Source organism: Dromiciops gliroides, chromosome 4, assembly GCF_019393635.1.
Source record: "Dromiciops gliroides isolate mDroGli1 chromosome 4, mDroGli1.pri, whole genome shotgun sequence".
In the NCBI taxonomy this organism is placed as follows: domain Eukaryota; kingdom Metazoa; phylum Chordata; class Mammalia; order Microbiotheria; family Microbiotheriidae; genus Dromiciops; species Dromiciops gliroides.
The window spans coordinates 461220542-461247169 of NC_057864.1; the positions used below are offsets into that span (position 1 = coordinate 461220542).

Consider the following 26628-nt stretch of genomic DNA (forward strand, 5'->3'; position numbering starts at 1 on the left):
CAGCAGAGAAAAAAGGGACAGGGAGAAGAAAGGAGAAGACCAGCTGGGCAGAGATGGCAGTTTCCTCAGTGACCTCACCAGAGACATTGGCTCTGGAATGTCAGGGGAGTGAGTGGTCCTGGCCACACAAATGCCTTGGGCATATGTATTCCTCATGTGTATCTTTCCACACATGTTCCATAGTCACATGTGTTCTGTGCATGTGTCTCTCCCCCCCCCAACGTGGGAGAATATATCCCTGGGTGTATGGGGGGGGGTATTCTTGTCACTACCTTGCTATTGTGGGTATAATTATCGGTGCCGAAACAAACCAAAACCAGAACCAGAACCAGAAATAAGTTTAGGAATCAATGAGAGTATATTGAATTTGCCATCAAGGGAGCTCTGCCCCCCCCCAGGTAAAAGCAATATAGATTTCAGTTAGGTGGGAGGTAAATTGAATCCAGGGCCCCCCTTCATTGGACAGGGCTTGATATTGGAGTTTGGGGGCTAAGACTGAGGACATGTAACAGGAAAGGAAATTGGGTTAGCTTTTCTCTAACTCTGGATACTTGCTGTTTCAGCAGAAAGATTGCAGACAAGGGCAGGAGCTGTAATACAAACACAATCAGAGACAAAATAGAGGAACTACAGACAAAAAGGAATTGCTTGCTTCTGTTTTCTCAACTACCCACACTCTGCTATTTAAAGGTCCTTTACTTTGAACTAATCATTATTGATTTGACTGGTACAAGAAACCCGGGGAGACACAAAGATATGTCACTTCTCTACTTTCCCAAGGGAGGAGAGCAGCTTACTCTAACTCCTCCCCGATGGGGGTGGGGGGAGAGCTTGGGGCTTAGAGTCCAATCAGCCAGGGAGAAGTGAGGATGGGAGGGAGAGAAGAAAGATTCAGGCTGGGACACCTGGCTGGGAGACCCTTCATTATCAGACACCTGCACCTAGGACATCTGGGTTGTAGGCCCTTAATTAGAACTGAATGTGGGTCAACTGGATGTCTCCAGAAATCTCCAGCTTGTCGATAGAGATCAGGTTTGTCATGCCGTGATTGTAGTCAAACTGGTGCTGCCCATTGACAGTCACCTTGAGGCAGCTGACTTCGCATTTGATCTGCACCTGGAAGACAAGGGGACAATCAATCAACAAGCATTTATTAAGCACCTACTGTGTCCTGAGGACCATGTTAAGCACTGGGAATCCAAAGTAAAAAAAAAAGAAAAGAAAAGAAAAGAAAAGAAAAGAGAGAAAGAAAAAAGAAAGAAAGAGCCCCTGCCCTCAGAGAGTTTACAGTCTTGTTGGGAGACTTGTGCCTCGATATGGGTCCATAGGAAACACACATAGAGGCGATGTGAGGCACAAACCGTTTTCAGTGCTGCTGCTCATTCATATGTGGCCATGTGCTGCTTCCATAAGTCAGCTAAGGCCTCGAGGAAGATCAGTTTTTCTGACAAATGATTCTAGGAGACTTGTTATGAGGTTATGACTGTGTTGTCCTGGACTGAGATGGGATTAATGGAATTGATTGTATCATAGACAGAAGATCAGAATTTGATCATTAGCCATAAACTAAGGCAGCTAGGTGGCTCAGTAGATAGAGCCCTAGTCTTGGAATCAAGAAGACCTGAGTTCAAACCCTGAATCAGACACTAGCCTTGTGACTATGGAAAAGGCACTTAGCTCACCTCAGTTTCCCCATCTGTAAATTAGGGGTAATAATAATAGCACCTGTCTCCTAGGGTTGTTGTGAGAATCTGATGAGATAATAATTTTAAATTCACTTTGCAAACTTTAAAGCACTATATAAAATGCTGGTTATGATCACATATTAATTCACAGAAATCTACTAGAATAGGACCCTCACAAGAGCCTACCTTAGGATCCTGGGCTTACAGATTTGGAGCAGGATAGGGTAATCAGGAGTCTTGTTCAGCTCCAAACTCTACAACCTACTCCCTGTGTGCATGTGTCTTCCCTCCCCTCCCCTTCCCTCCTCTTCCCTCCCCTTCCCTCCCCTTCTCTCTTCCCTTCCCTTCCCATTTTTCTAATGTCCTATTTGTCTAAGCTTTATTTTCTAAGTATAATTATATGTGTGCTGGGCCCTCAACAAGGATCCCTCTAGATAAAAATAGTATTTAAAGGCACCTTTTTGACACCTCTACATGTCCTTCACTTTGGTCCTCTTCTAAAGCCTCAAGGTGGCATAGATGTGTGACCCTGGGCAAGTCACTTAACCCCCCTTGCCCCAGGAAAAAAAAACCAAAAACAAGACAAGGTGGCATAGAAGAGACCCAGTATTTGGTGAAATCTATGAGAGTAGACCACACAAAACTGGAAAGGTTTCTATGGGACCAGTGATGGAGTGAGTTAAAGCCCACCATTGGAGGTTCAGTCTAGCTAAAGAGAAACTCATTTCAGCTTAACTTCAGTATGATAAATGTTTTGCTCCCAACATCTCTTGGAGAGCACTGATTAGGTGGTCTGTGACAGTGGAGGGAGAGTCTAGACTGATGAAATCTCTGATCCTTGTAGTATTGAAGTCATGCCAGGGCCATTCTGTATCATTTTAAGCATCATTACTGACAACACCTCTTGGAACTTGCTTCATGAACCACATTAACCCTTGGGTTATCACTTTCCTGTTCTTCATCTTCCCATGAGCGCAGAAACCTGGAAGAGATCTGCTTTCACCCCTGAGAAATGAATTACCTAGTGTCTTGGATTGTTAAACTCCTTCCCAGTTCACTGTGCTCTGAAGGAACATCTGGAGTTCAAGGTCTATCTGCTTCCCACCCACCAAATCCCATCTCCCTCCTCATGCTTTACCTTGAAGGCCTGACCTTGGGTGAAGGGCATCAAACTGAGCAGACCACGCTCCTCAGATTTCTCTGAGTGGGGAATCTTTGTATTCCAGATCATGGTTTTCTCATTAAACCGTGGGTTCAGATTGAAGACAATGTCCTTCCCATCCTTCAGGTTGATTGTGAACCTGAAGGAAAGAGACAAGATGTGTACATGTTATTTTCTTTGAACGTGTACAAAGATTGCAAGCTCCTGAAGGGCTTTTTTTTTTTATCTTTTTGCCACCACCTCCTAGGACAGTACCTAGTGCTTTTGGGGAGTGATTAATTCAGTCCTCTCTTCTCTCTCTCCTCCACCCTACCTCTCTTTATTGAAATGCGCCTTTTCCTTCAAGACCCTTCTCAGGTGCCCCCTCCTCCAGGAAGTCTTCTATGATACCCCCACCCAACCCAGCTGAAAGTGATCTCTCCCACTTCCTACTTCTCACTTTGCCTGGATCTCTCCTTTGGGCTTACAACTAGGTCCTGATTAGTTCCAATGAGGAATCCTGTCAAGTGGTTACATGATTCAAATTCATAATGCATATTTCTATTGAGCTAGAATCAATTACCAGAGTTTATATAATTTTAACTTCAAATACTGTACATTTGAATATTTGCAACCCCCACATCTCCTTCTCCCTTGTAACAGTATTGTGTGCTCAGGTCTTTCTTCCCATTAGTTTGTCAGTTGTTTTCTACAAAGTTATTAATGATTTCTCTCTGTGTGTGTGTGTGTATATATATATATATATATATTATATATATATAATTTTCCCCAATTACATGTTAAAACAATTTTTAAACAATTGTTATTTTATTTATTTATTTAAGTTTTGAGTTCCAAATTCTATCCCTCCCACTCTCTATTCCCTTTCCCCTCCCTGAGATGGTAAGCAATCAGAGGTTATATATGTGCAATCATGTAAACCTAATGATCCCTTAAATGCCAAATCTATCTATTTTCCTCATTCCTTATCCTTCTTGACCTCTCTGCAGCCTTTGACACTGTCAATCACCCTTTATTCCTTGGTAATCTCTTCTGTCTAGGTTTTTGTGACACTACTGTGTCCTGGTCCTCCTCCTGAATGCCCTCCCTCCTCATCTGTTCCTCTTGACTCTCCATGGCTTCCTTCAAGTGACTGCTAAAGTCCTACCTTCTATAGGAGGCTTTTCCAGATCCCCCTTAATGTTAGTATTTCCTTCTGTTGATTAATTCCAAATTAATCCTAAATATTGTTTGCATGTTGTTTCTCCTCTTAAATTGTGAACTCCCTGAAGGCAGGCACTGTCTTTTGCCTTTCTTTGTATCACCAGTACTTAGGACAGTGCCTGGCACATAGCCTGTGTTTAATAAATAAGCATTAATTGATTGATTGATTGATTGATTAACTGAATAGTGAGTGGGAAGGGACATGGCTGCCCAGAGATGAGAGGAATGCTAGAAAAAAGGGATCTGCTCTCCCAGTGAACTTAGAATTGGTGCTAACTTGTCAGCAGTAAGCAGGATGGTGCCAGATATAGTGATGTTCCTGGATGGGTAGAGTCCTCCAGTGACTGTTGTAGCGAAAGGTAAAGGCTGCAGTGAAATAAGAGACAAAGGGTTCAACAATGGGTTGAGTAATTTCTTTTGCAAAGAGGGTCGGTCTAAAAATGTGTTACTTGGGCAATTGACTGAGGGTTTGGGAAATAGTTTGGTGCCTTTGAGAAAGGCTAAGAACGGGGACTAAAATTTTTTTAATGAATAATAATAATAATAATAAAGAATGGGGACTAAACCAGCGATTTCATTGATATAAGGAAATCCCAAGTAAGGAAACTCCCTCTACCAATGCAGATGAATACCTTTTCTGTAACTTAGAGTCTTAAAACATTTCCTGGAGCCTAGAGTGGTTGTGACTTACCCAGGGTCACACAACCAATAAGTATCAGAGGCTGAACTTGAACCCAGGTCTGCCTGGGTGGTCAAGGCCACCACACCATGCTGTTTCTCATTTAAGGGAAAAGGATGACAAAGATGTTCTCCACAGAAAGAAAACAAAAGTCAGAGGAAGCTGGCCACAAGAAGAATTGAATCAGGGCACAAGGTAGGTTTTGAGGGCCATCCCAGGGGAGTGGGAACGTTGCCCCCAGGTGAGATCTTTTGGTCATTTCCAAGGGTGGGCTGTCTTTGGCTTTCTGAGCTTTTGGGGTCCCCTCCACCCCAGAGGACCTTCTCTAAGAAACCACAGGGTTTGAGGTTTGAGGCTCATGCCATCCTCCACACTACCCTCCCCCATGAGCACAAGGCAACAACTTACATATGGCTGACTGGTCAACACCATGGGTGGGGAAACTGGTGGCTAGAAAAGAGGAAAGAATAGAAACACCCAGAGTCAGCAACACATAGTCACACACACACAGACACAGTCACAGTCACACATAGACACATAGAGACACACACAGAATCACACATGCAGACATACATGGCCTCTTAGATAAACTTGTAGTTGCACAGATATACACAGACACAGACTCACACACAGAGTCACACATAAAGACCATCACACATGCAGACACATGTATACATACAGACACACAATCATACACAGATGCTCAGACATACATACAGATGCACAGACATACTTACACTCACACATAATCACACTGTCACATACACAGTCACACACTATCACAAATACACGTAGACACACAGTCACACACATATACATGCACACAGTCATATAGAAACACACGTAACACAATTGTTCAGACTCATACAGATGTACACACACACACACACACACACACACACACTCCTCCTGAAAGCTGGAGAATATCAGTTCGGTCACAGAACTTATAAGAGAAATTCTTCCAAGCCTGTCTCTCTGCATGTCACTTCTCTGTTGTCCATGGAGGGGATTTCCCTTTCTTTTCATAATTTCTTTAAGCTACTTCCTGAACACCCACTGTCCTCTGCTCACAAGTGCTGCCCTGAATGCCCCCCTCTCTCAACCTCTCCACTTATACTGAGCCAGGAGAGAACAAGTCAGAAGCAGGAGCCCGGGCAGGGTTGTACAAAGAGCCTGAGTTCAAATGCCATCCCTTCTACCCATGTGACCTTAAGCAAGTCACTTCTCTGGGCCTAGGTCTCCCCATCTGTAAAATCAGCAACTTGGACTAGCTGGTCACTTGGGGCCCTTCCAGCTCTGTTCCTATGATCTAGAACTTCTATGCTCAGAGCACAGAGAGTGTGGGACAGAGGCTTTTATGGTGTTAGGTCAGATGCTCCAGATGCTGTTATTCTTCCTGCACCCTTCAAAGGGAAGGCAGAACAATTTCCTGTCCTTCCCCCCACCCCCAGCCTCTCAGGCACATCTCTCATTCCTTCCTGGTGAAGAGGAAAGAGCATTGGTTCTGGAATCAGAGAATGAGCTCAGATCCCACCACTGATACTTCCTGTCAATGACCTGTATGACCTGAGCCCAGTCATTTGAACATAGGATCATATATTTGGAGCTAGAAGGAATCTTAGAGGTCAGAGAGTCCAATGCCCTTATTCTACAGTGGAGAAAATGGAGGCAAATGGGTTGAGTGATTTCCCCAGGGTCACACAGCTAGGAAGTGTGTGAGGTAGGATTTGAACCCAAGACTTCCTGACTTTGAGACCAACTCTCCATGTGGTTCCTCTCTATAGATTTAGAGCCAGAAGATCAATGAGTCCAACCTTTCTGGACCTCATTTTCCTCCTCTGTAAAATCCTTAGCACTTAGCATAGTGCCTGGCACATAGTAGGCGCTTAATAAATGTTTATTGACCTAGAGTGTTGGATTAGAGAGCCTTAGGGAACCCTTCCAGTTCTAGCCCTGATGGACTGACTCCTTGTTCTAACTGGCCAACCCCCTGGGCCAGCTGCCATGCTCTGTCCTAGACAAAGTGACTGACTCAGTATTCTAAGTGAGGGGACAGTCCGACTGCCTGTTCTGACTTTGGTCCTGTCAGTGCTGAGCTGTCTGATGTCGGACCCAAGCTCTCTTCTAACTGGGCCGGCTGATGCTTCTAACCGGCTGGCAAACAGGGTCAGTCTCCTCACTCACTCATTCACTCACTTTGGGTTTGCCCCCATCGGGCCTACGGGGAGGTTGTGCTGTCATTGCATGATGCGGGATAGCAGAAAGGCTTGAGTAACAGTCTGGTTGGTTCACACAGAACCTCCCTCTCTTGAATGGGGGCTTCTCTATGGCTGGGATGCCAAGTCTAGTCCATGAGCTGTGTCACAAGGCTTTTGTAACACACCTGAAAATTCCCACTCTCCCCATTGCCCAAGCCCAAGACTCAGATAATATCCCTCACATCTGAAACCATCTTTCTGGTCTTTTTTTTTTTATCCATTCAGTCCCCATCCTGCCTGATGCAGACAGAGAGGGTGCCTTCCTGGGCACCCAGTTATTGCTGAGAATCTTTTCCTGATCCTTTTTATGAGAGAAGATTGGATGAAAAATGATCTATGATCTGCTCTCAATTGAAGAGAACCTGGAATGGGTGAAGGACAGTGGGGCAATCCCCTTGTCTTAGGAACATCCTTGGGATGCTCCATCAGCATGACAATACATCCAGAACATAGCCAACATATTTCCACACATCCCAAGCAGAACTCACTATCTTCCTTCCTAAAAACAACCCTCCCCCCTGCTAAGGGCACCACCATCTTTCCAGGTGCCCAGGTCTGAAACCTCAGGGTCATCTTTGAATCTTCTCTCTCTCTCACTCCCAGGTGCCAAGTCTTGTTGAATCCACTGCTCAAACAAACGTCTCTCAAATCTGTCCTCTTTTCTCTACTCACACAAACATGCCTCTGCTTTATAGCCCTCTCCCCTCTCCCCTGGACAATTGCTGTAACCTTTTCACAGAACTTCTTCCCTCCAGACACTCCCCTCTCCAATCTGTGCTCCCTAAAGTTGTCAGTCATCTTTTTTTGTTTGTTTGTTTGTTTTGTGGGGCAATGAGGGTTAAGTGACTTGCCCAGGGTCACGCAGCTAGTGTCAAGTGTCTGAAGCTGGATTTGAACTCAGGTCCTCCTGAATCCAGGGCCAGTGCTTTATCCACTGCATCACGTAGCTGCCTCCAGTCATCTTCTTAAGGCATAGGACTGACCTCCCTGCTCACCAACCTTTAGGAACTTCCTAGAATAGGGCCATGGACAGTTGAAAGGGACCTCAGAGGTCAACTATGCTTCAGAGATCTGCCACTCCAACTCTCTCATTTTAGAGCTAAGGAGCTTTATTACTTAATTGTAATTAAGTAAAATGAGTACAAAATTGATTGTACAGGTGTTTACAGCTTTATTGCACAAGTAATAAATGACAGAGCTAGAATTTGAACTCAGGTCAATTTGAATGCTAAGGTCAGTGCTCCAAGATCAGCACTCTTTTAATTATAGAATACTTCCTCAAGGATCTCCTATCACCACTGGAGTAAGACACACATTTTTTAGGCTGGTCCTGAAAACCCTTCCCAGTCTTCCAACCTTATTTTATTTTATTTTATTTTATTGTTTTTTGTTTTTGGGTAGGGCAATGAGGGTTAAGTGACTTGCCCAGGGTCACACAGCTAGTAAGTGTCAAATGTCTGAGGCCAGATTTGAACTCGGGTCCTCCTGAATCCAAGGCCAGTGCTTTATCCACTATGCCACCTAGCTGCCCCCCAACCTTATTTTATATCAGTCTCCTTCCAAACTGGCCTACTTGCTGCTCCCCAAACAGCATTGTATTTCCCACCTCCAGACTTTTGCCTCCCTCTTTACCTTTGCCTATTAGAATTCTTAGCTTCCTTCATTTCTCAATTCCAATGTAATTTGAATGGAATTTCCCACCTCCAGGCTTTTGCCTCCCTCCTTACCTTTGCCTCTTAGAATTCTTAGCTTCCTTCAATTTCGATGTAACTTCCTGTGGAAAACCTTCCCTGATTGTCCCTAGTCACTATGTCCCTCCTCATCTTAAATCACTTTGTGTTTATTTCTCTGTATGTTCCAGTAGAACGAAAGTTTCTGGAGGTCAGGAATTACTCTGATATTCAGCTTCATATACCCAAGGGCCTTGCACTTAGGAAGTGTTTAATAAATGCCTGGTGAATGAATTGAATCAGCAATAAACTACATTAGGTAAAGGTCCATCTAAAGGGAGAGGAGAGGTCAGCCTTCATCATGACCTCCTCCTCTGTTAGCAATTTCCTATGTTGGGGTGGGAGATGTTTATGAAAAAGGAAGGAAGGAAACAGAAGGAAGAGAAAGGGCAGGTGTAGGGAGAAGAGATGGATGAGCAGGGCAAAAGCACAGACGGAAATAAGGAGAGGTAAAGATGGGGGAGATAATCAGGGAAATGCCAACCAAGGCCACAAATCTTACAGGAGAGGAAAGAAACTGGATGGGGGCAATCCAAGTTCAAAGCATTTAGAGGTAGGAGTAACCCTAAACATCATCTCAATCAAGCCCCTTGTTTTATATCAGGAGAGGTGACAAAGACCTAAGCTAAGGGCCTTGGAAATTAAGTGGTGAGGAGACAGTGAAGTCAGAGACATCACATGACTTGCCTCAGATCACAAGGGTAGCAAAGTCAGGATTTGAACTCATGTCCTTTTGCTCTATCACTTTGCCTCCAAATCAGTGAAGGAGGAGCAGAAATAACAGCATTTACTTAAAGGGACAGAATCAGTGAGGAGAGGGTAGGAGTGGGGATGATAGAGCCCAGCAAGGGGGCAGTTTAAGTTTGGTTCAATTCAATTCAATTCAACAAATATTGTTTAAATGCCTACTATGTGCTAGGCACTGTGGTAGGTACCAAAAATGGAGGGGGGGGGGTGTAAAATGACAAAGCTCAGTGGAAAGCAAAGGAAACAGAGCCCTTGGGAGGGTAACTGGAGCTTTTCCATTCTAAATTCAGGAGAGACAAGCCCCAGCTGGCCAAGAGAAGTTGGGACAAAGGGGACAGGTGAGGAAGGGGCTTCCTCCTGGCCAGTCTATAGTCCTGAATATGTCTCCTGGGAGTGGCAGCTGCTGCTCAGTAGGATCTTTCCCACTCCTTTGGGACATGACAGAGGACAGTGGAGGTGAGTTGTGCCACCCATTCTGACCTGGAATTGGATGAAGGACACCTGCACTATGCCCTGGATGGCGAGGGTGTTCACTTTCTCCAGAGGGATCTGATGCTTGTAGAAGACAAAGTCATTGTCATTGACCATCACCTGCCAACAGGAGGAAGCTGCATGAGCAAGAAAGCCAGTGGGAACCCCAAACTTGAGTCCTGGAGACTGGATCCTCCCCCACCTGACATCTTGAGCATCGGGTCTCCAGTCCCTGAGAATGGCCAACATCAAGCTCCCACCCAGTGCTCCTGGTTCTGTCCTTTGGCAACAAATAGAACAAATCTAATCTTTCCATATAACTATTTTATTATTTTCCAGTCACATTGAGAGATAATTATCAACATTTGTTTTTATAAGATTTCTAGTTTCAAATTTTTCTCCCTCTCTCCCCCCTCCCCAAGACAGCAAGTAATCTGATATAGGTTATATATGTACAATCACAAAATCTAATCTTTCCTCAGCAGGACAGTCCTTTAATATGTGAAGGCATCAATCACCTCTCTCCTGAGTCCTCCCCTCTAAGGCTAAATGTCCCATTTCATGTTGCTTCATCTGCTTTTGACATGGACCCAAGATGTTTCACCATCCTGGTTGGCCTCCTATGGACACACTTCAGCCTATCAGGGCCCTGTTTGAACTGTGTTGCCTGGGACCCAACACAGCACTCCAGATGTAGCCGGAGAAGGGCAGAGTACAACAGGACTATGGTCTGCCTCTCACTGCAGCCCAACTTTGGTGACTGTGTTACACTACTGATTCACAGTGAGCATGTGGGCCGCTAAAACCCTCTGATCTTTTTCAAACAAACTTCTCTCACCAAACCACGCTTCCTCCATATTGTATACCACTGTGCTCTCTTAAAGGAAGGTGACTTAGGAGGGATGATATTATACTTACATTAAAGCCTATACTCTGGACCTGAAAGTAAATTTCAAAAGGCTTCCCCTTCTGGAAAGGCATCTCCATCTTCCTCACCTCAGGCTTCCAGTTACCATCTTGCTTTGTGTTGCACACAACATAACCGCCACCATCAAACCGAGGGTTAAAATGAAAGGCAATATCGTTTCCATTGAACCCACACTCAAAATTCACAGAAAACCTAGGCCTAGGGACAAAACAATAAGACCAGTTTGTGGGTGCAGTGTGCTGCTGGTGATCAGTAAGATGTTGGCTGCTCCCCAGAGGCTACTCCCTAGCCTTTGAGTCTTTCCTTTCTCTGTCACTCTTCTTTTCTCTCTTTCCTTCTTTCTTTTAGTCTTTGTCACACTGTAAGTGCCTGTACTTGGAAATGTTAGTTCTGTTGTCTCTAAGTACATGATCCTGTGACTTCTCAGATGATAAATGAGAGGAATGTCCACTTATTCTTAGTCCCATCCTACTTATCACTCAAGCCCCACTTCCTCAGGTTCAATTAATAATGCTTGATTGATTTAATGCCGTGTTTAATTTCTCCTGGAAATGTTCTGGATTCCTATTCCTAGTTTAGCATGGGCCAGTAATAGCTGAGAAGGTTAATGTAGCCCACAAGTTCAATTCATTAATATTTATGAAGCTAGATTCTGGGAAAACTACAAAATTTAAATCACATATGTTACCTGCCTTCCTTGATTTTTACAGAGTAGCAGACAAGTAAGGAGGTTAAGGGGTAGTGGTGGATAGAATGCTGGGCTTGGAGTTGGGAAGACCCATCTTTTTTTTTTTTTGTGGGGCAATGGGGGTTAAGTGACTTGCCCAGGGTCACACAGCTAGTAAGTGTCAAGAGTCTGAGGCCAGATTTGAACTCAGGTACTCCTGAATCCAGGGCCAGTGCTTTATCCACTGTGCCACCTAGCCGCCCCAAGACCCAATTTCTTGAGTTAAAATCTGGCCTCAGACACTTACTAGCTGTGTGACCCTAGGCAAGTCACTTAATGCTGTTGGCCTCAGTTTTCTCATATGTCAAATGAACTGCAGAAAGAAATGGCAAACCACTTCAGTATAATTGCCAAGAAAACTCTAAATGGGGTCACCAAATGTCAAAAATGACTAAAAAAAATTTGACTGAACAATGAGGCTAAAGTACCAGCTTCGATTCCTACGTGGTCAAGGGTCAAAGTTTGACCAAATAAAATGTCATCCCCTACTATTTCCCACTTCTGGGCATTTACTTTAAGACTGACCAGTTTTCCTAAAATGGGTGCCTACCTCTTCATCTCTGCTTCTTAGATTTTTGGTCTAAGGCTCAAGGCTCAATGTAATGGTCTCCTCCTTCAGTTCATCACCTCCCCTCCTCTTCTAGTATTACCTTTTTTGATATCTCCTCTGCCTTCATTACACCCTATGTTATATTTACCCAGCTCTGTGTGCATGTAGTTCCTGAGACCCTCCACCCCATTATCATGGTAACTCCCTGATGAGAAAAAACAAAACAAAACAGAAACCTAGGTCCTAACATGGTGCCTTATGCATAGCAGGCACTTCAGACAAATTGGTTTTTTCTGGCTAGAGACCACACCCTTAATGCCGACCAGTCACCTGTCAGATAAAATCAGGTCCAGAGACTGGGCCGAGAGAGTTTGTGACACACTGCCCTATTTAGATCATGACTGTAATCCCATGTATTGCTGACGGTCAACCAGGGTATCATTGTCCTATGATTTTGCCATAATTATATGGTTTTCTGACCCTTTAGCTTGTTCAGCCTCTGAAATCAGGTGCAACAAGTTGAGAAGTCAAAGCAATTACCAGGGACAATTCTTGAGATGGTTGCTTGTGCAACCTGCTGGTGAGTCCTCTGGTCTATTCATAGATAAGGCATATAGGAGGATAATAGAAGGAACAATTACCAAGTACAACAGGTATAAGAGGAGACCAATCCATTGACAATAACCACATGTCCATCCTGGAGCTCATTTGGGATTTTTGTCCTGAATGGAATGACCTGCAGAGAGGAGGAAGGATAGAGTTGTCAATTCTAGGTCTCCTAGCAAAAAAATCCAGGAATCTCCTATAGTCCCAGGTCTGGGTTTGGAGTCAGAGATAGGGCTGACCAAGGCCAAGCCCAGAAGAGACGGCTCCCCAGGATTTTACTACTTTCTACCAGCAGCACCAATTAGAATGGCAGGGAGAGGGTCTTTCTCCCTCTCATATTTGGGACAATGGCTTTCTCCTCTGATTTTTTTCTATAATTATTTAAAAATTGTTTTTCTTTTTCATTATGAATTTACTGATCATAAACAAACATGAGCATTTCAACATAGACCAAAAAGGAAAAATGAATATGAAATCAATAATTTCTCTTACCAGCAATTTGTTTTTTTAAAGTATATTAAATGTAACATGGTAGTGACAAGATTGGCTTATGTGTGTTCTTTCAGGAGTTCCTATTTGTTTTCTTTGACCTTATCAATTCTATTTGTTGTTGTTCATATTTTATTGTTTCTAGGAACTTAATAAACACCAGCAAATATGAGTATTTCAACATCCAAAGAAAAGCAGAAAAGGTGTATTATATAAAAAACTATTGTAATGGGAGGTTGGTCTCATGTGGGCCATCTTAGCAAAGTGATGGGATCCACATATGCATCAGACACCCATCACTCTCTGAACTTCTGTTATAAGCCCTTTCTTTTTCTTCTTTTCCCCCATTTATTTAAAATTCTATTTTTCCCCAATTATATGTAAAAACAAATTTTAACATCTATTTTTTGTTTGCTTGTGTGTTTGTTTTTGCGGGGCAATGAGGGTTAAGTGACTTGCCCAGGGTCACACAGCTAGTACGTGTCAAGTGTCTGAGACTGTATTTGAACCGAGGTCCTCCTGAATCCAGGGCCGGTGCTTTATCCATTGTGCCACCTAGCTGGCCCCAACATCTATTTTTAAAACTGTGTGCTCCAAATTGTGTTCCTCCCTTCCTCCCCACCCCAACCCCCTTAAGAACACAAGCAATTCCATATAAGTTATACTCTTGTAGTCATGCAAAACATTTTCATATTAGTCAGGTTGTGAAAGAAAACAGACAAAAAAAGTAAAAAAAAAAAACTAAAATAAATTATGCTTCAATCTGTATTCAGATACCATCAGTTCTTTCTCTGGAGATGGATCACATTTTTCATGCTAAGTTGTTCAGAGTTGTCTTAGATCATTGTATTGCTGAGACGAGCTAATTCATTCACAGCTGATCATCTTAGAATATCACTGTTACTTTGTATATAGTATATTTCACTTTGCATCAGCTCATGTAAGTCTTGCCAGGTTTTTCTGAGAACATCCTGCTCATCATTTCTTATAGCACAATAGTGTTCCATCATAATCTCATCCCATAATTTGTTCAGCTATTCCCCAATTGATGGGCATCTCCTCAATTTTGAATTCTTTGCACAGAAAAGAGCTGCCATAAATATTTTTGTACATATAGGCCCTTTAACTTTTTGTTTTTATCTCTTTTAGGATATCAACCTGGTAGTGGCATTACTAGGTCGAAGAGTATGCATGGTTTTATAGACCTTTAGCCATAGTTCCAAATTGTTCTTCAGAATGTTTGAATCAGTTTACAATTCCACCAACAGTGCATTAATGTCTCATTTCCCCCATATCCCCTACATTTGTCATTTTCCTCTGCTTGTCCTGTTATCCAATCCAATAGGTATGAGGTAGTACCCCAGAATTGTTTTGACTTGTATCTTTCTCATCAGTCATGAGTTAGAGCATTTTTTAATATGGCTATAGATAGCTTTAATTATTTCATCTGAAAACGTTATTTCTTTTGATCATCTATCAATTGGGGAATGCCTCTTATTTTAATAAATTTGACTCAGTTCTCTATGTTTGAGAAATGAGGCCTTTATCAGACCAACTGGCTTCAAAATTTTTTCACAATTACTGTTGCTAACTGTATTTCCCTCCCATCCTATTCCCTCCCCATGCCATTTATTCTATTCTCTATCTCCTTTCACTCTGTCCCTCCTCAAAAGTGTTTTGCTTCTGACTGCTCCTCCCTCAATTTGTCCTCCCTTCTATAACTGCCCCCCCAATCCTCTTTTCCTCCTACTTTCCTGCAGGGTAAACTAGAGTACCATAACCAATTGAGTGTGTATATTATTGTCTCTTTGAGCTCTTCACTGGCACGGCCTGTGCTGGACTGTGCTTCACTCTCACCCTGGTGCAATAGAGCTTTACTGCTGACCTTTTAAGTTGTCTTCGGCTGGTAAAGTATTTCACCCTCTCTTTTTGTGAATTCTCCTGCTCCAGGAATTATCTTACAGCATTATTTGAAGGTATTTGGAGGGGTCTTGAGGAGAGCTCAGGCAGGTCATTGCTGTTCCCCCACCATCTTTGCTTCCCACTGCCCACCCTGGCCCACCATAAGCCCTTTCTTTTTTAAAAAGTGTACTAAATTTCACATGGTAGTTCCAAGATATCCCTCCTTCTCTGCATTCCCTTATCAACTTTCTTCTTCTCTCTTCTGGGCATTTTAAAATATTTAAGTGCCACTATTACTTTTCTTCTTCTTCTTTTTAGTTATAATACTATCATTACATCTCCCAGCAATGCCCCCATCCTATAAAAGTACTCAGTTGTTGTCCCATGACTCTTAACTGCCCTATGACTTTTAAACTCTCACCTGCCCAATTTCCTTTTCAATCACATCTTTGGGGAGCAAATATTTACAACTGTTCCTAGATCACCATTCTCTAAGTCCCCAAGACTCTTTCAGGGGCTACACGAAGACAAAACTATTTTCACAAGAATACTAAGATATTTTAATTTCTAATGCAACAAATATGTATAATAAATATATAAACATAATAAAGATGTAATCCACATAAACAAAAGATCTTTAGGGGATCCACAGTAATTTTTAAGAGTATAAAGGAATCCTAAGACCCAAAAGTTTGAGAATCACCGTTCTAGAATAAGCATTGCCTTGTTAGAGTGGTATGAAATTTACAAGTCACTGACCTCTTCTTAAGATTCTTACTAAACCGGGGCAGCTAGGTGGCGCAGTGGATAGACCACCGGCCCTGGAGTCAGATTTCCAACTGATAACAGGACCCATGCTCTTATTTCTGTTCTGTACACTCCACCTGAGTAACGCCCTCATTCTCTTGTTATCATATTATTGTACCTCATCAGCCATGCGATCATGTGATCAAAATGTTTCTGACTTCTGCCTATTTGCAGCACAGATGTCGGACTGTCTGTAAACCTTGATCTCTGGGCACACACTTAAATTCACCAAAAACTATTGCAAACATTCTGCAGAAACAAACTTACTGACTCTCTTTGCAGTATTAAGGCTGTTCTCCAATTCACACTTATCCCCCATACAGGTAACTATTCTTCTATCTGAGGGAATAGCTAATGATAGAAGAGAATGTCTCCTCTGAAAGGATTCTTTCCTTACAAAGGTTAGTTTATATAATATATACATTTATATGCATACATTACTTGAACTCATCTAGTTTCTTAAATATGAATCAACATATGCAACTGAACTTCCAGTACATTTATCATTCAATATAGTGCTTGTTACTAGCCAGCAGAAATGTAAACAGTTCATATCATAATTAGCTGTTCTTTTTCACCAGGTTAGGTGACTAAACATTTAAAATGAATTTCCATCTCTCAACAAGAGAATTTGTCATATTCTCTTACCATTTTCCACTGTATGCTTGTATGAGTGAATAATTTCCTTTTATTCTTATTTTAAATCAGAATAAAGAAATAAATTGTGCAAAAAATGTACAAGATTCAGAGGAGGTATGTATGTTCAGTTGGTTTTCAATCAAGTTTGACGCTTCATGACCTCATTTGGGGTTTTCTTGGCAAAGATGTTCTAGTGGTTAGCCATGTCCTTTCCCAGGTCATTTGACAGGGAGAAAACTGAGGCCAATGAGTTTAAGACATTTGCCCAGCATCACACAGCTAGGTGACTAGCAAGCTATTTAGCGTCAGAGGACAGATTTGAAATCAGGAAGATGAGTCTTCCTGTCTTCAGTCCTGTCACTCTATGCACTGCATCATCTAGCTGCCCCTGCTAGATATAATAGGGGGAACTTCTCTCCATAAGGGCAGACTGACAGCTCTTTAGTCATACTCATTCCCCCACCCCCCATCCCCACCCACAGCTCCTAGACTAAGATTAAGACTTGTCTTTTCAAATTCTTTTGTCTGGGTAGAGCTCAATCCTCTGTTACAATTTGGGGTTAGATTTTTCCATGATCTTCTCTGGATTAGCTCCCAAAAAAGTAAAATAAGGAGTCAAGGTCTTTGTTCTCCACCCACCTAGCCCCAACTCCTCTCCAATCTGTCCACAGTAAAACCCTGATGCTTTGCTCATGTAGTTTTTTGTTTTTTGTTTTTTTGGTGAGGCAATTGGGGTTAAGTGACTTGCCCAGAGTCACACAGATAGTGTTAAGTGTCTGAGGCTAGATTTGAACTCAGGTCCTCCTGACTCCAGGGCCAGTGCTCTATCCACTGCACCACCTAGCTGCCCCTGCTCATGTATTTTTATTAGTGAAAAAAGCTGGCCATCTCTTTGTAAGAACATGGCCCCAGTCATCGGAATTCCATTTGGTACAGAGGATTAATGTTCTCACTCATGGCCTCTCTGCAACTGTGTACATAGCGAAATATGGAACCACCAATTGACCTTTACATTATCAATGAATCATCCAACATGCGAGACAGCCCATGCCCTCATGGAGTTTACATTCAACAATGCAGATACATTTACACAGAAGAATAAATACTGGGAAATAACTACACAGTCTTTGGGGGAGTAAAGGGACAATAAAAACTGGGAGGATCAGAAAAGACTCTTGGAGGAGGTCGCACTTGAACTGATCCTTGAAGAGGCTCCATGGTGGTTCTGAAAAGCAGTGGTGAGAAGGGCACCCAGGCAAGAGGGACGGCCCAGGCAAAGACATGCAAAGAGTCAGAGGAGACCTAAGTTCAAATCCCATCTTAGACATTTACTACCTGTTGACTTGGACAAGCCATTTAACCTTTTTTGTACCTCAGTTTCCCCATCTGGAAAATGGAGATACTCCTACTTTCTTTTTTTCCCATTTCTCCCTCCCCCTTTTTCTTTTCTTTTCTTTCTTTTCTTGTCTTTTGTTCCTTTTTTTTTTTTGGCAGGGCAATGAGGCTTAAGTGATTTGCCCAGAGTCACACAGCTAGTAGATACTCCTACCTTCATGACCTGACTCAGGGATGTTGTGAGGAGAGCACTCTGTAAACCTCATAGCATTATGGCAGTATGAGCTATTGTCAGTCAGTCAAAAAGCATTTTAAACTATGTTGCAAGTACTGAGGTTACAGTTAAAGGCATGTGTGCACACATACATGTATATGTTTATACACACGTGTATGGATATGTATACATATATTCATGTGCATATACACCTGGATATGTACAAACATGTACATATGTGTCTCCATGTGTTTTGTGTGTGTGTGTGTATACAAGATAAATGAGAGGTGATCTCAGAAGGAAGAGAGGAGGCAGGAATGCTGGGAAAGGCTTCATGCAAAAGTTTCAGTTAGAGCCGAGTCTGAAAGGAAGCCAGGAATATCAGGAGGCAGAGGCTAGGAGGGAAGAAAGGAAATGAAAAGTTAGGGTTCTGATAGCTGGGGATGGAGTTATTTAAGTCTTACTGCTATGCCTCCTATCTTTTCTTGTTTTAATTTAACCCTGACCCTTAGCTCAAAAACCAAACCAACCAAACAAAACAAACCCCAAACCCCCAACCAACCCTCTTCTATTTCTCTACTTAAATCCCCTCCCCTAGAGTCACACATCCAGTCCTTCTGGCCAGTTACCCAAAGGCCTCTAGTTCATCTCATCCTATCACAGTCCAAACATTGGCAATACTGAAGCCCCTTTTATATTATAATTATTGTTAGTGTTCAGCCATTTCAGTTGTGTCTGACTCTCTGTGACCCCATTTGGGGTTTTCTTGGCAGAGATACTAGAATGATTTACCATTTCCTTCTCCAGCTCCTATTAAAGATGAGGAAACTGAGGCAAATGGGGTGAAGTGACTTGCCCAGGGTCACACAGCTAGTAAGTGTCAAGTGTCTGAGGCCGGATTTGAACTGAGGTATTCCTGAATCAAGGGCTGGTGCTCTATCCACTGCACCACCTAGCTGCCCCTTCCATGTATATTTGGGAGAGGGGAGTATTGGCCACAGTTTATTCTACCTAGTCCTTACCCTACCACTAACTATTTGGGTGATCTCAGACAAATCATCATTGCTTGGGGGCCTCAGTTTCCTCATTTGAAAACTGATGATCAGATCATCTCATCTGCCTCTCAGGACTGGGAGCAGATGCAGCCTCAGCCAAATTGAGTCAGACACCTATGGGCTGATATCAGGGGTTCTGGAAAGATCCATCTATCCCTCCAAATATTTCCTCTACCTGTTTTCTGATGCCTGAAATCCCATTTAACAATCAGGAAAACCTTTAATTCTTCTCTGGAGGCCATGTTTAAACTACAAATGCTCTTGACAGGGGTTAGAACTTAACTTGATCCAACATAAGCCATGGTAATAACAAAATGATCCCGTTTGTATTTCTTGAATTTCTTTTTTTTGTTTCCTTCTGCCCACAGAGTGTGGGATTGGATAGGGAGAGAGACTCTGGGATACCTTAGTATGCCCCCAGCTCTTGGAGGCTCTTGAAATGGGAGGCATTTTAGAGATTATCTAGTAAATGTTTTCATTTACTCATTGATACAAGGGCTCTTAGGGTCAGTGGATAGAGCCCTGGCCATGGAGTCAGGAAGACTCATCTTCCTGAGTTCAAATCTGGCCTCAGACACTTACTAGCTATGTGATCCTGGGCAAGTCACTTAACCCTATTTGCCTCCATTTCCTCATCTATAAAGTAAGCTGGACAAGGAAATGGCAAACCATTCTAGCATCTTTGCCAAAAAAAGCCCAAATGGGCTAAGGGAGAGTCACACATGACTAAAATGACTGAACAACAACTCCCTAACTAGTACCTAGTGCACTCCTGCCTCAGGAGATGACCCCCTCTGGCTGTGGGGGCAGAATTCCATACCAATGGTGGATAGCAGGAGGTCAAGATGAGGAACCTTAATATTCCTTCCTCGGCCTCATTAGAAGGGACTTTTTCTTCTGCAGCCAGCACCCTGGTTTCCAGACCCCCCCACCCCCAGACCCAGAGCTCCGAACCACAAGCATTTGTAAGAGCCCAAGGTTTTGGAAGTTTAGCAATGAGGTTACCTCCTCAAGGGCTGAATAGGGACCTCAGGGGCTGATCAGATGTCTTGGACCTCCTATCCTGTGTCCCCATCCCTGAAGCCAATAGAATGAGAAGTAATGAGGGCAGAGAGGCAGTGAGTGGTGTGGAGAGCAAGCTGGAAATAAAATTGGCAAGAACTGGATTCAAGTCCTGCATCTGATTCTTACTATTGACATGGGGGTTGGTACTATTAAAGTTTAAACTGGCCAGCTAGATATCAGGAGGGACACACCTAAGACGTTTGGGGAGATTTAATTCTATAGCAAGAAAGTCAGTTGGGGGTGGCTATTACCTGAACTAGGAGACAGAGATAATAACTCCAGAGGTCTGGACTATCATTCCAAAAGAAGCCCCCCCCCTGCCTCGCCCAGTTTCTCAGGAATCTTTCCCCACCCACCCCCAAAAGTAACTTTCCATTGTGAGGTGGTTCCCCTGCCCCTCATCTATCCTCCCCATCATCTTCTATAAAAGCTTTTGCCTTTCTTCTGTTTGAGGAAAAAGGTATCTCAGAGAATCCTGTCTCTATGCCACGTCCTCTCCTCTTGAGGTGAGATCCTTGACTTCCCTCTTGGTCACTTTCTCTTGTGGCCAAATAAAAGACTATTTTATTCTAATTGGATGGTGTGCTGAAAGATATAATTCTTTCTTTTTTTGGCGGGCCAATGGGGGTTAAGTGACTTGCCCAGGGTCACACAGCTAGTAAGTGTCAAGTGTCTGAGGCCGGATTTGAACTCAGGTATTCCTGAATCAAGGGCTGGTGCTTTATCCACTGCACCACCTAGCTGCCCCCAAGATATAATTCTTTAAAGAGGAATACCTAAGGACTCCTCCCCCCCATTTCCCCTGTGACACTATCATACTATCATACATGATACCTAGCTGGGTGATCCTGCCAAGTCATTTCACCTCCATGAGCCTCTGATTCCTTCACTGGAAATTGAAGGGGTTGAACTAGATGGCCCCTGAGGTCCCTTACAGTCCCAAATCTATCAACTTTGTTGGGCCTCAGTTTCCTCAGTTATAAATGGAAATTGGCAGGGTTTGATTTGAAGCTGTTATGAATGCATAATGTACAATACTCCACCACACAGTTTTGCTCTGAGGAAAGGCATTGAGATGTTTCTACTCCTATGTAAATGTGAGAAATGATTATTAATAACCAATATCTATAGGAGATTCAGAGACTTTCACCTTCTTCTAAATTCCTCATTTAAAAAGACCCTTTTTTCTGCAAGACATTACTGAATGATATTGCATTGACTCTCCTCATCTCCGTCAGCCCCCACCCAACCTTTCAAGGAATTTAATCTAGGGTGGGGAAGTTTATTATGTTCTACTCAAGATTGAGTGGAGACAGATCCTTTTGTCTATATAGTCAAAGGCTTCTTAGTCCAGGGGTAACTCAGCTCACCCCCTTCCCCCGAACCCTCTATTGTTTTGGGGGTTTTTTGGTGAGGCAATTGGGGTTAAGTGACTTGCCCAAGGTCACACAGCTAGTAAGTGTCAAGTGTCTGAGGCCAGATTTGAACTCAGGTTGTCCTGAATCCAGGGCCAGTGCTCTATCCACTGGACCACCTAGCTGCCCTCTGCACCCTCTATTGAAGAGGGGATATGTTCTTTGAATTGATAGCACAAGGTTGGGGATGGTCTGAATACAGATAATCTCTTTGTGCAGGGGTCAACTCTTGGCCCCACTGGGTGGGAAGACAAAAGGAAAGGAGTCTAAAGACAGTTCTGGTATAGAGTAGGGAAGCTGGGGGCAGAAAGTTGGATCCTTCAAACACCCCAAACCACTACCCCAGATTTTCTCATCCACCAGGTTAAAGTACATTTAATCATCACCATGTGTCTCCAAGCATAGCCACCATCAAGGAGAGATCTCTGGGCTGAATAGACCATGGGACTGCATCATTTGAACCTTCTTAACATTCTCTGTGGAATGGGGTTTGTGCTCTCCCCTCACCCCACCACCCCCATCCTATCTAAAATGAACCATCCTCTCCTGACTATTTCTTCCAGTACCCCAGATGCATGTCCCCAGAACAGGGTCCTTATAGCTGCACGGAGGGAGCTTACTCCACTCCATCCCAGCCTACTTCCTCTATGTGGTGCCCACCACAACTAGACTCACCGGACCGTGGTAGGTAGTATGGTTGTTCCTCAAAGACATGCTGCTGCTGCTGCTGCTGCTGCTGCTGCTGCTGCTGCTGTTGTTGCTGCTGCTGCTGCTGCTGCTGCTGTTGCTGTTTTGATTAAATCAAAAACTTGGAAAGGGGAGGGATACCACTTGATGCAAAGTTAACCTTGGCAGCAGTTCAAAGGGGAGGGAGCTGCTGAGAAGAAGGAAGTGATGGGGAGAGTTAGGTGGGAACAGGCGACCGTGGACGGTCACTATGCTTTCTCTTGTAGCCTCTATTACAGCACCTACATGTATATAACATGTACTCAATACAACATGTCCCCAAGTCCATAAACGCAAAGTCCTTTCCAGAGGGAGAGAACACTCGCCTCCCTGAATGAAGGCCGTGGGCAAGAGGGGCCATCTGAGCTCTGCTCATAGACACAGACATGGAAGGAACCTTCATACACGAGTCAAACTCCCTCCTTTGACAGCAGAGGAAACTGAGGCCCAGAGAGAATCAGTGGCAGAGCACGGATTCACATCCCAGCCCCCTTACTCCAAATCCAGCCACTCTTTCCAACGGACTAGGCTGAGCTCCCAGAACACGTGGGGTCCCTTTTACTCCCTTGGGCACTTGATAGCAATTGTCTCCTAGTCAGACATAACTGGATGAAACCAGCTGCTTGTAAGTTCCTGGAGGGCAGGACCTTCATGTTATAGGACTCTAGTTCTAGAGCTGGAAGGGACCTCAGAGGGTGTCCAGTCCAACCCGTTCATTTTACAAATGAGGAAACTGAGGCCCAGGAAAATGAAACCACTTGCCCAATGCCACACGAGTGAAATTGTCATACCTTCTTATGTCCCCTTGGGTCTCCTGCAAAGTCTAGGGAGCTCAATCATCATTAGAAGTGCAGAGGGGGGGGGCAGTGGATAGAGCACCGGCCCTGAAGTCAGGAGTACCTGAGTTCAAATCCAGCCTCAGACACTTAACACTTACTAGCTGTGTGACCTTGAGCAAGTCACTTAACCCCAATTGCCTCACAAAAAACCAAAACAAACCAAAACAAAAAACAAGTGCAGAGGGATAACTAGCAGTTTGGGAGATGGGGCAAGTATCGGCCAAATGTGCCCTCAAATCCATTTTTACCTAGATTTGGTGGCTGAAGTAGGGAGTAAAGGGAAGGCTTTGGGATAACAGGCCCTGTGGAAATGGCGATACTAGGTGGCTGTCCTGTGGTAGGGAGAGAGTGACCCTAGAATGCTAGTTTTCCAGGGCAAAGACCCAGAACTTATTGAGGTTGCTGCCAGCGAATCTGATATCTGGTTAGGGTGGGGATAGGTGTGGTACACCCAGAACTCTTGTTGTAGGACCTATTTTTGGTGGCTATTTTGACTTTTTGAAGTATAAAAGATTGTAATGTGGTTCATTCTGTCTCCAATACCCATTCACCCAAGATCAGAAAAGAATTTATACAAGAGGGAAAGAAGAGACAGAAGGGGCCAGGGTCAGATGAGAGCCCACATGTTGAGATAAGGCATCTTTAGCATCACCTGCAGTGGCCATTAGCTCTCACTCTCTCCCCACCCAGAGGTGTTGTTGTTGTTGAGTCATCTAGTATATCTGACTCTATGTGAACCTATGGACCATACTGTCCACAGAGTTTTCTTGGCAAAGATATTGATTGGAATGGTTGGCCATTTTCTTTTCCAGTGGATTAAGGCAAACAGGTTAAGTGACTGGCCCAGGGTCACACAGCTAACAAGTATCTGAAGCCCAGATTTGAACTTAGAAACTAAGAGCAATTCTTTTTCCTCATCATTTGAATGCACCCAGGGAAGAGTAAAACAGATACTTGTGACTTAAAAAAAAATTTTTTTTTTACTTGTGACTTTTGCATGCATACTCAATTCTAGGTTAGCAGCCAGTTAAATTTTTTTTCATCCCTACAAAACAAACCTAAAGGAAACAGTGAGAAAAAATTTGCACAAGAGAAGCCTGCAATTTTGATTGGCATCTTTGCCAATTTGATGAATAAAGTGGTACCTCAGAATTGTTTTAATTGGGATTTATTATTAATGATTTGGAACTCTCCCCCCCCAGTTTGGTTGTCGATACCTTGCTTTTCTTTTTTGAGAACTGTCTGTTCATTTCATTTAACCATTTATCTATTGGAGAATAGTTCTTGTTCTTATTCATTTGTATCAGTTTACTATATCTTTCTCCCCTTGAGCAGTAAGGTGGTACCATAGTGCATAGAGCACCAGGTCTGGAGTCAGAAAGACTCATCTTTCCAAGTTCAAATCTGCTCTCAGACACTTCTGGTTGTGTGATCTTGAGCAAGTCATTTCACCCTGTTTTCTCCAGTTTCCTCATCGGTCAAATGAGTGAGAGATGGAAATGGCAAATCACTCTACTGTCTGTCAAAAAATCCCCAGAGAGTCAGACATTACTGAAGCAAATGAACAACTCTATCTTTGGATATCAGACCTTTATCAGAGAAATTTGCCACAAAGATTTTCTTCCCACTTAACTATTTTTATTTCCAAGTCTCATTGCATTGCTGTTGTTTGTGCAAAAACTTTTCAATTTTATGGAAAAAGTTCCATTTTATCTTCTGTGATCGTCTCTTCTCCTTGTCAGGTCAAGAACTCTTCTCCTACAGTCATGAGAGGTATCTCCTCTTCTCCTCTAACCTATTTATGATAAAACTTTTAAAACCTAGGGTATAAATTGATTTGGACATTATTGTGGTATGTGGTGTGAGATGTTGGCCTATTAATCTCTGCCAGATGGGTTTTCAATTTTTCCAGCAGTGTTTGTTGTTTAGTGAGCCCTTATCCCAGTAGTTGGTATGCTTGGATTTGTTGAACACTTTCTTGTGTTTCTTAAATACTTTCTTTAAAAGTTTGATTGCTTCAGGGTTTTGTGTACCTAATCTAGTTCGCTGACCAACTTTTCTATTTTTCAACCAGTACCTAATAGATTTGGTGATTACAGTTTTGTAGTATAGTTTTTCATCCCTTTCTGTCTCCCTTTAGCCACAAAGTATTCATGTTACTACTGACACCGATAACTTACTTGTATGCCTCCATCCTCATTCTTTCACCCATGCCAGGGAGAGTCACACTCTGGGCCACATGGTCAATATTCATCTTCATTGGTCCTTGCTTTAGTGAAGCAAAAACTGACACAGACTCTGGAAGGTCATGGTTTGATGGAGCATATCAATTTTATTCACTGAAGAGCTCTCCAAGTAATTAGAATTCCATTGGAGCTGAGGGTATTCCTGACAGTAACATGACTAATACAACACACTTGTCAATAACACTAACCATCTCAATTAAATTAATGGCATCTGTGGAATATGAACTCAGTTGATAGAAAATATAAAAATTTTTGCTGTACATATTTTACATCACATTCAGAAAGAAAAAAGTCCATTTTTCAACTTTATGAGACTCTGCTTACACACACAGGTGAAATCTCAGAGCGATGGAGGAGGCTAAAAAAAGGTAAACAGACAACCTAAGATCGGAGCTCTAAGACCCACCCCAGCTCTAAAAGGGGCTAAGAGATAACCTATCAACTGTAGCTAAAAAGGATTAAAAGATAACCTAAGGGGGGCAGCTAGATGGCCCAGTGGATAGAGAACCGGCCCTGGAGTCAGGAGTACCTGAGTTCAAATCCGGCCTCAGACACTTAACACTTACTAGTTGTGTGACCCTGGGCAAGTCACTTAACCCCAATTGCCTCACTAAAAAAAAAAAAAAAAAAAGATAACCTAAGACTTGATCAATAGTACCTAAAAGGGTTAACAGAGAAACTAAGGCTTGTGTTCTTACAGTAACCGAGAGGGTTCAAGTCCCTATCAACCAACACCATCAACAGAGACAGTAACTAGGGACCATTTACCATTAATAGCCATTAATATTCCTAGATGGCAGGGCACATAGAAACCAGATCTTACATAAAGAGATATAAAAAACACAGAGACCCTCTGGGTCTAACAAGTTAAAGCATGTCTTTAGGAAAGGGTCAAATGTGTCCTTAGGTTCACCTTATGACAAGTAAACCCCCAAAACACACCTCCAAGGAAAAAGGTACCTGCCTCAGGGGTTGTCTTAGGATCCCAGGAAGTCCAAATTAAGGAGGAGATTAAGATAATGAGGAGATAACCTACTTTTTCTTACTATAAATATGACAATTTTCCTCTCCCTATTCGAGACCCCTCCCTGGTACTCTCTCTGTGGTCATCAGTCTTTCAATAAAACTTGGGACACTGAGTCACTGAGTC

At 43.0% G+C, this 26628-nt stretch overlaps 1 protein-coding gene across 1 annotated transcript; it reads right to left on the bottom strand.

The window, feature by feature from the left end:
- Positions 1-335: 335 nt before the first annotated feature.
- Positions 336-25492, bottom strand: LOC122755290 (galectin-9C-like). The gene is made up of 9 exons (XM_044003606.1): positions 25413-25492; positions 22343-22454; positions 12782-12876; positions 10932-11061; positions 9945-10055; positions 5138-5179; positions 4328-4416; positions 2824-2986; positions 336-1116 (listed from the first exon to the last, which is right to left on the bottom strand). The coding sequence occupies exons 1-9, from the start codon at positions 25490-25492 to the stop codon at positions 970-972; spliced, it is 969 nt and encodes a 322-aa protein (XP_043859541.1). The 3' UTR covers positions 336-969.
- Between the last annotated feature and the right edge of the window lie 1136 nt (positions 25493-26628).

What these genes read in the sequence shown, in the direction of transcription:
- LOC122755290 (XM_044003606.1), bottom strand. Translation starts at nt 25,492, where the DNA reads ATGAAGATGAATATTGACCATGTGGCCCAGAGTGTGACTCTCCCTGGC. An exon ending in ATGAGGATGGAGGCATACAA is followed by an intron (nt 22,455 to 25,412) that starts GTAAGTTATCGG and finishes TAATCAAAACAG; the next exon opens with CAACAGCAGCAGCAGCAGCA. An exon ending in TGTCCTTCATCCAATTCCAG is followed by an intron (nt 5,180 to 9,944) that starts GTCAGAATGGGT and finishes CCTCTTTTCTAG; the next exon opens with CCACCAGTTTCCCCACCCAT.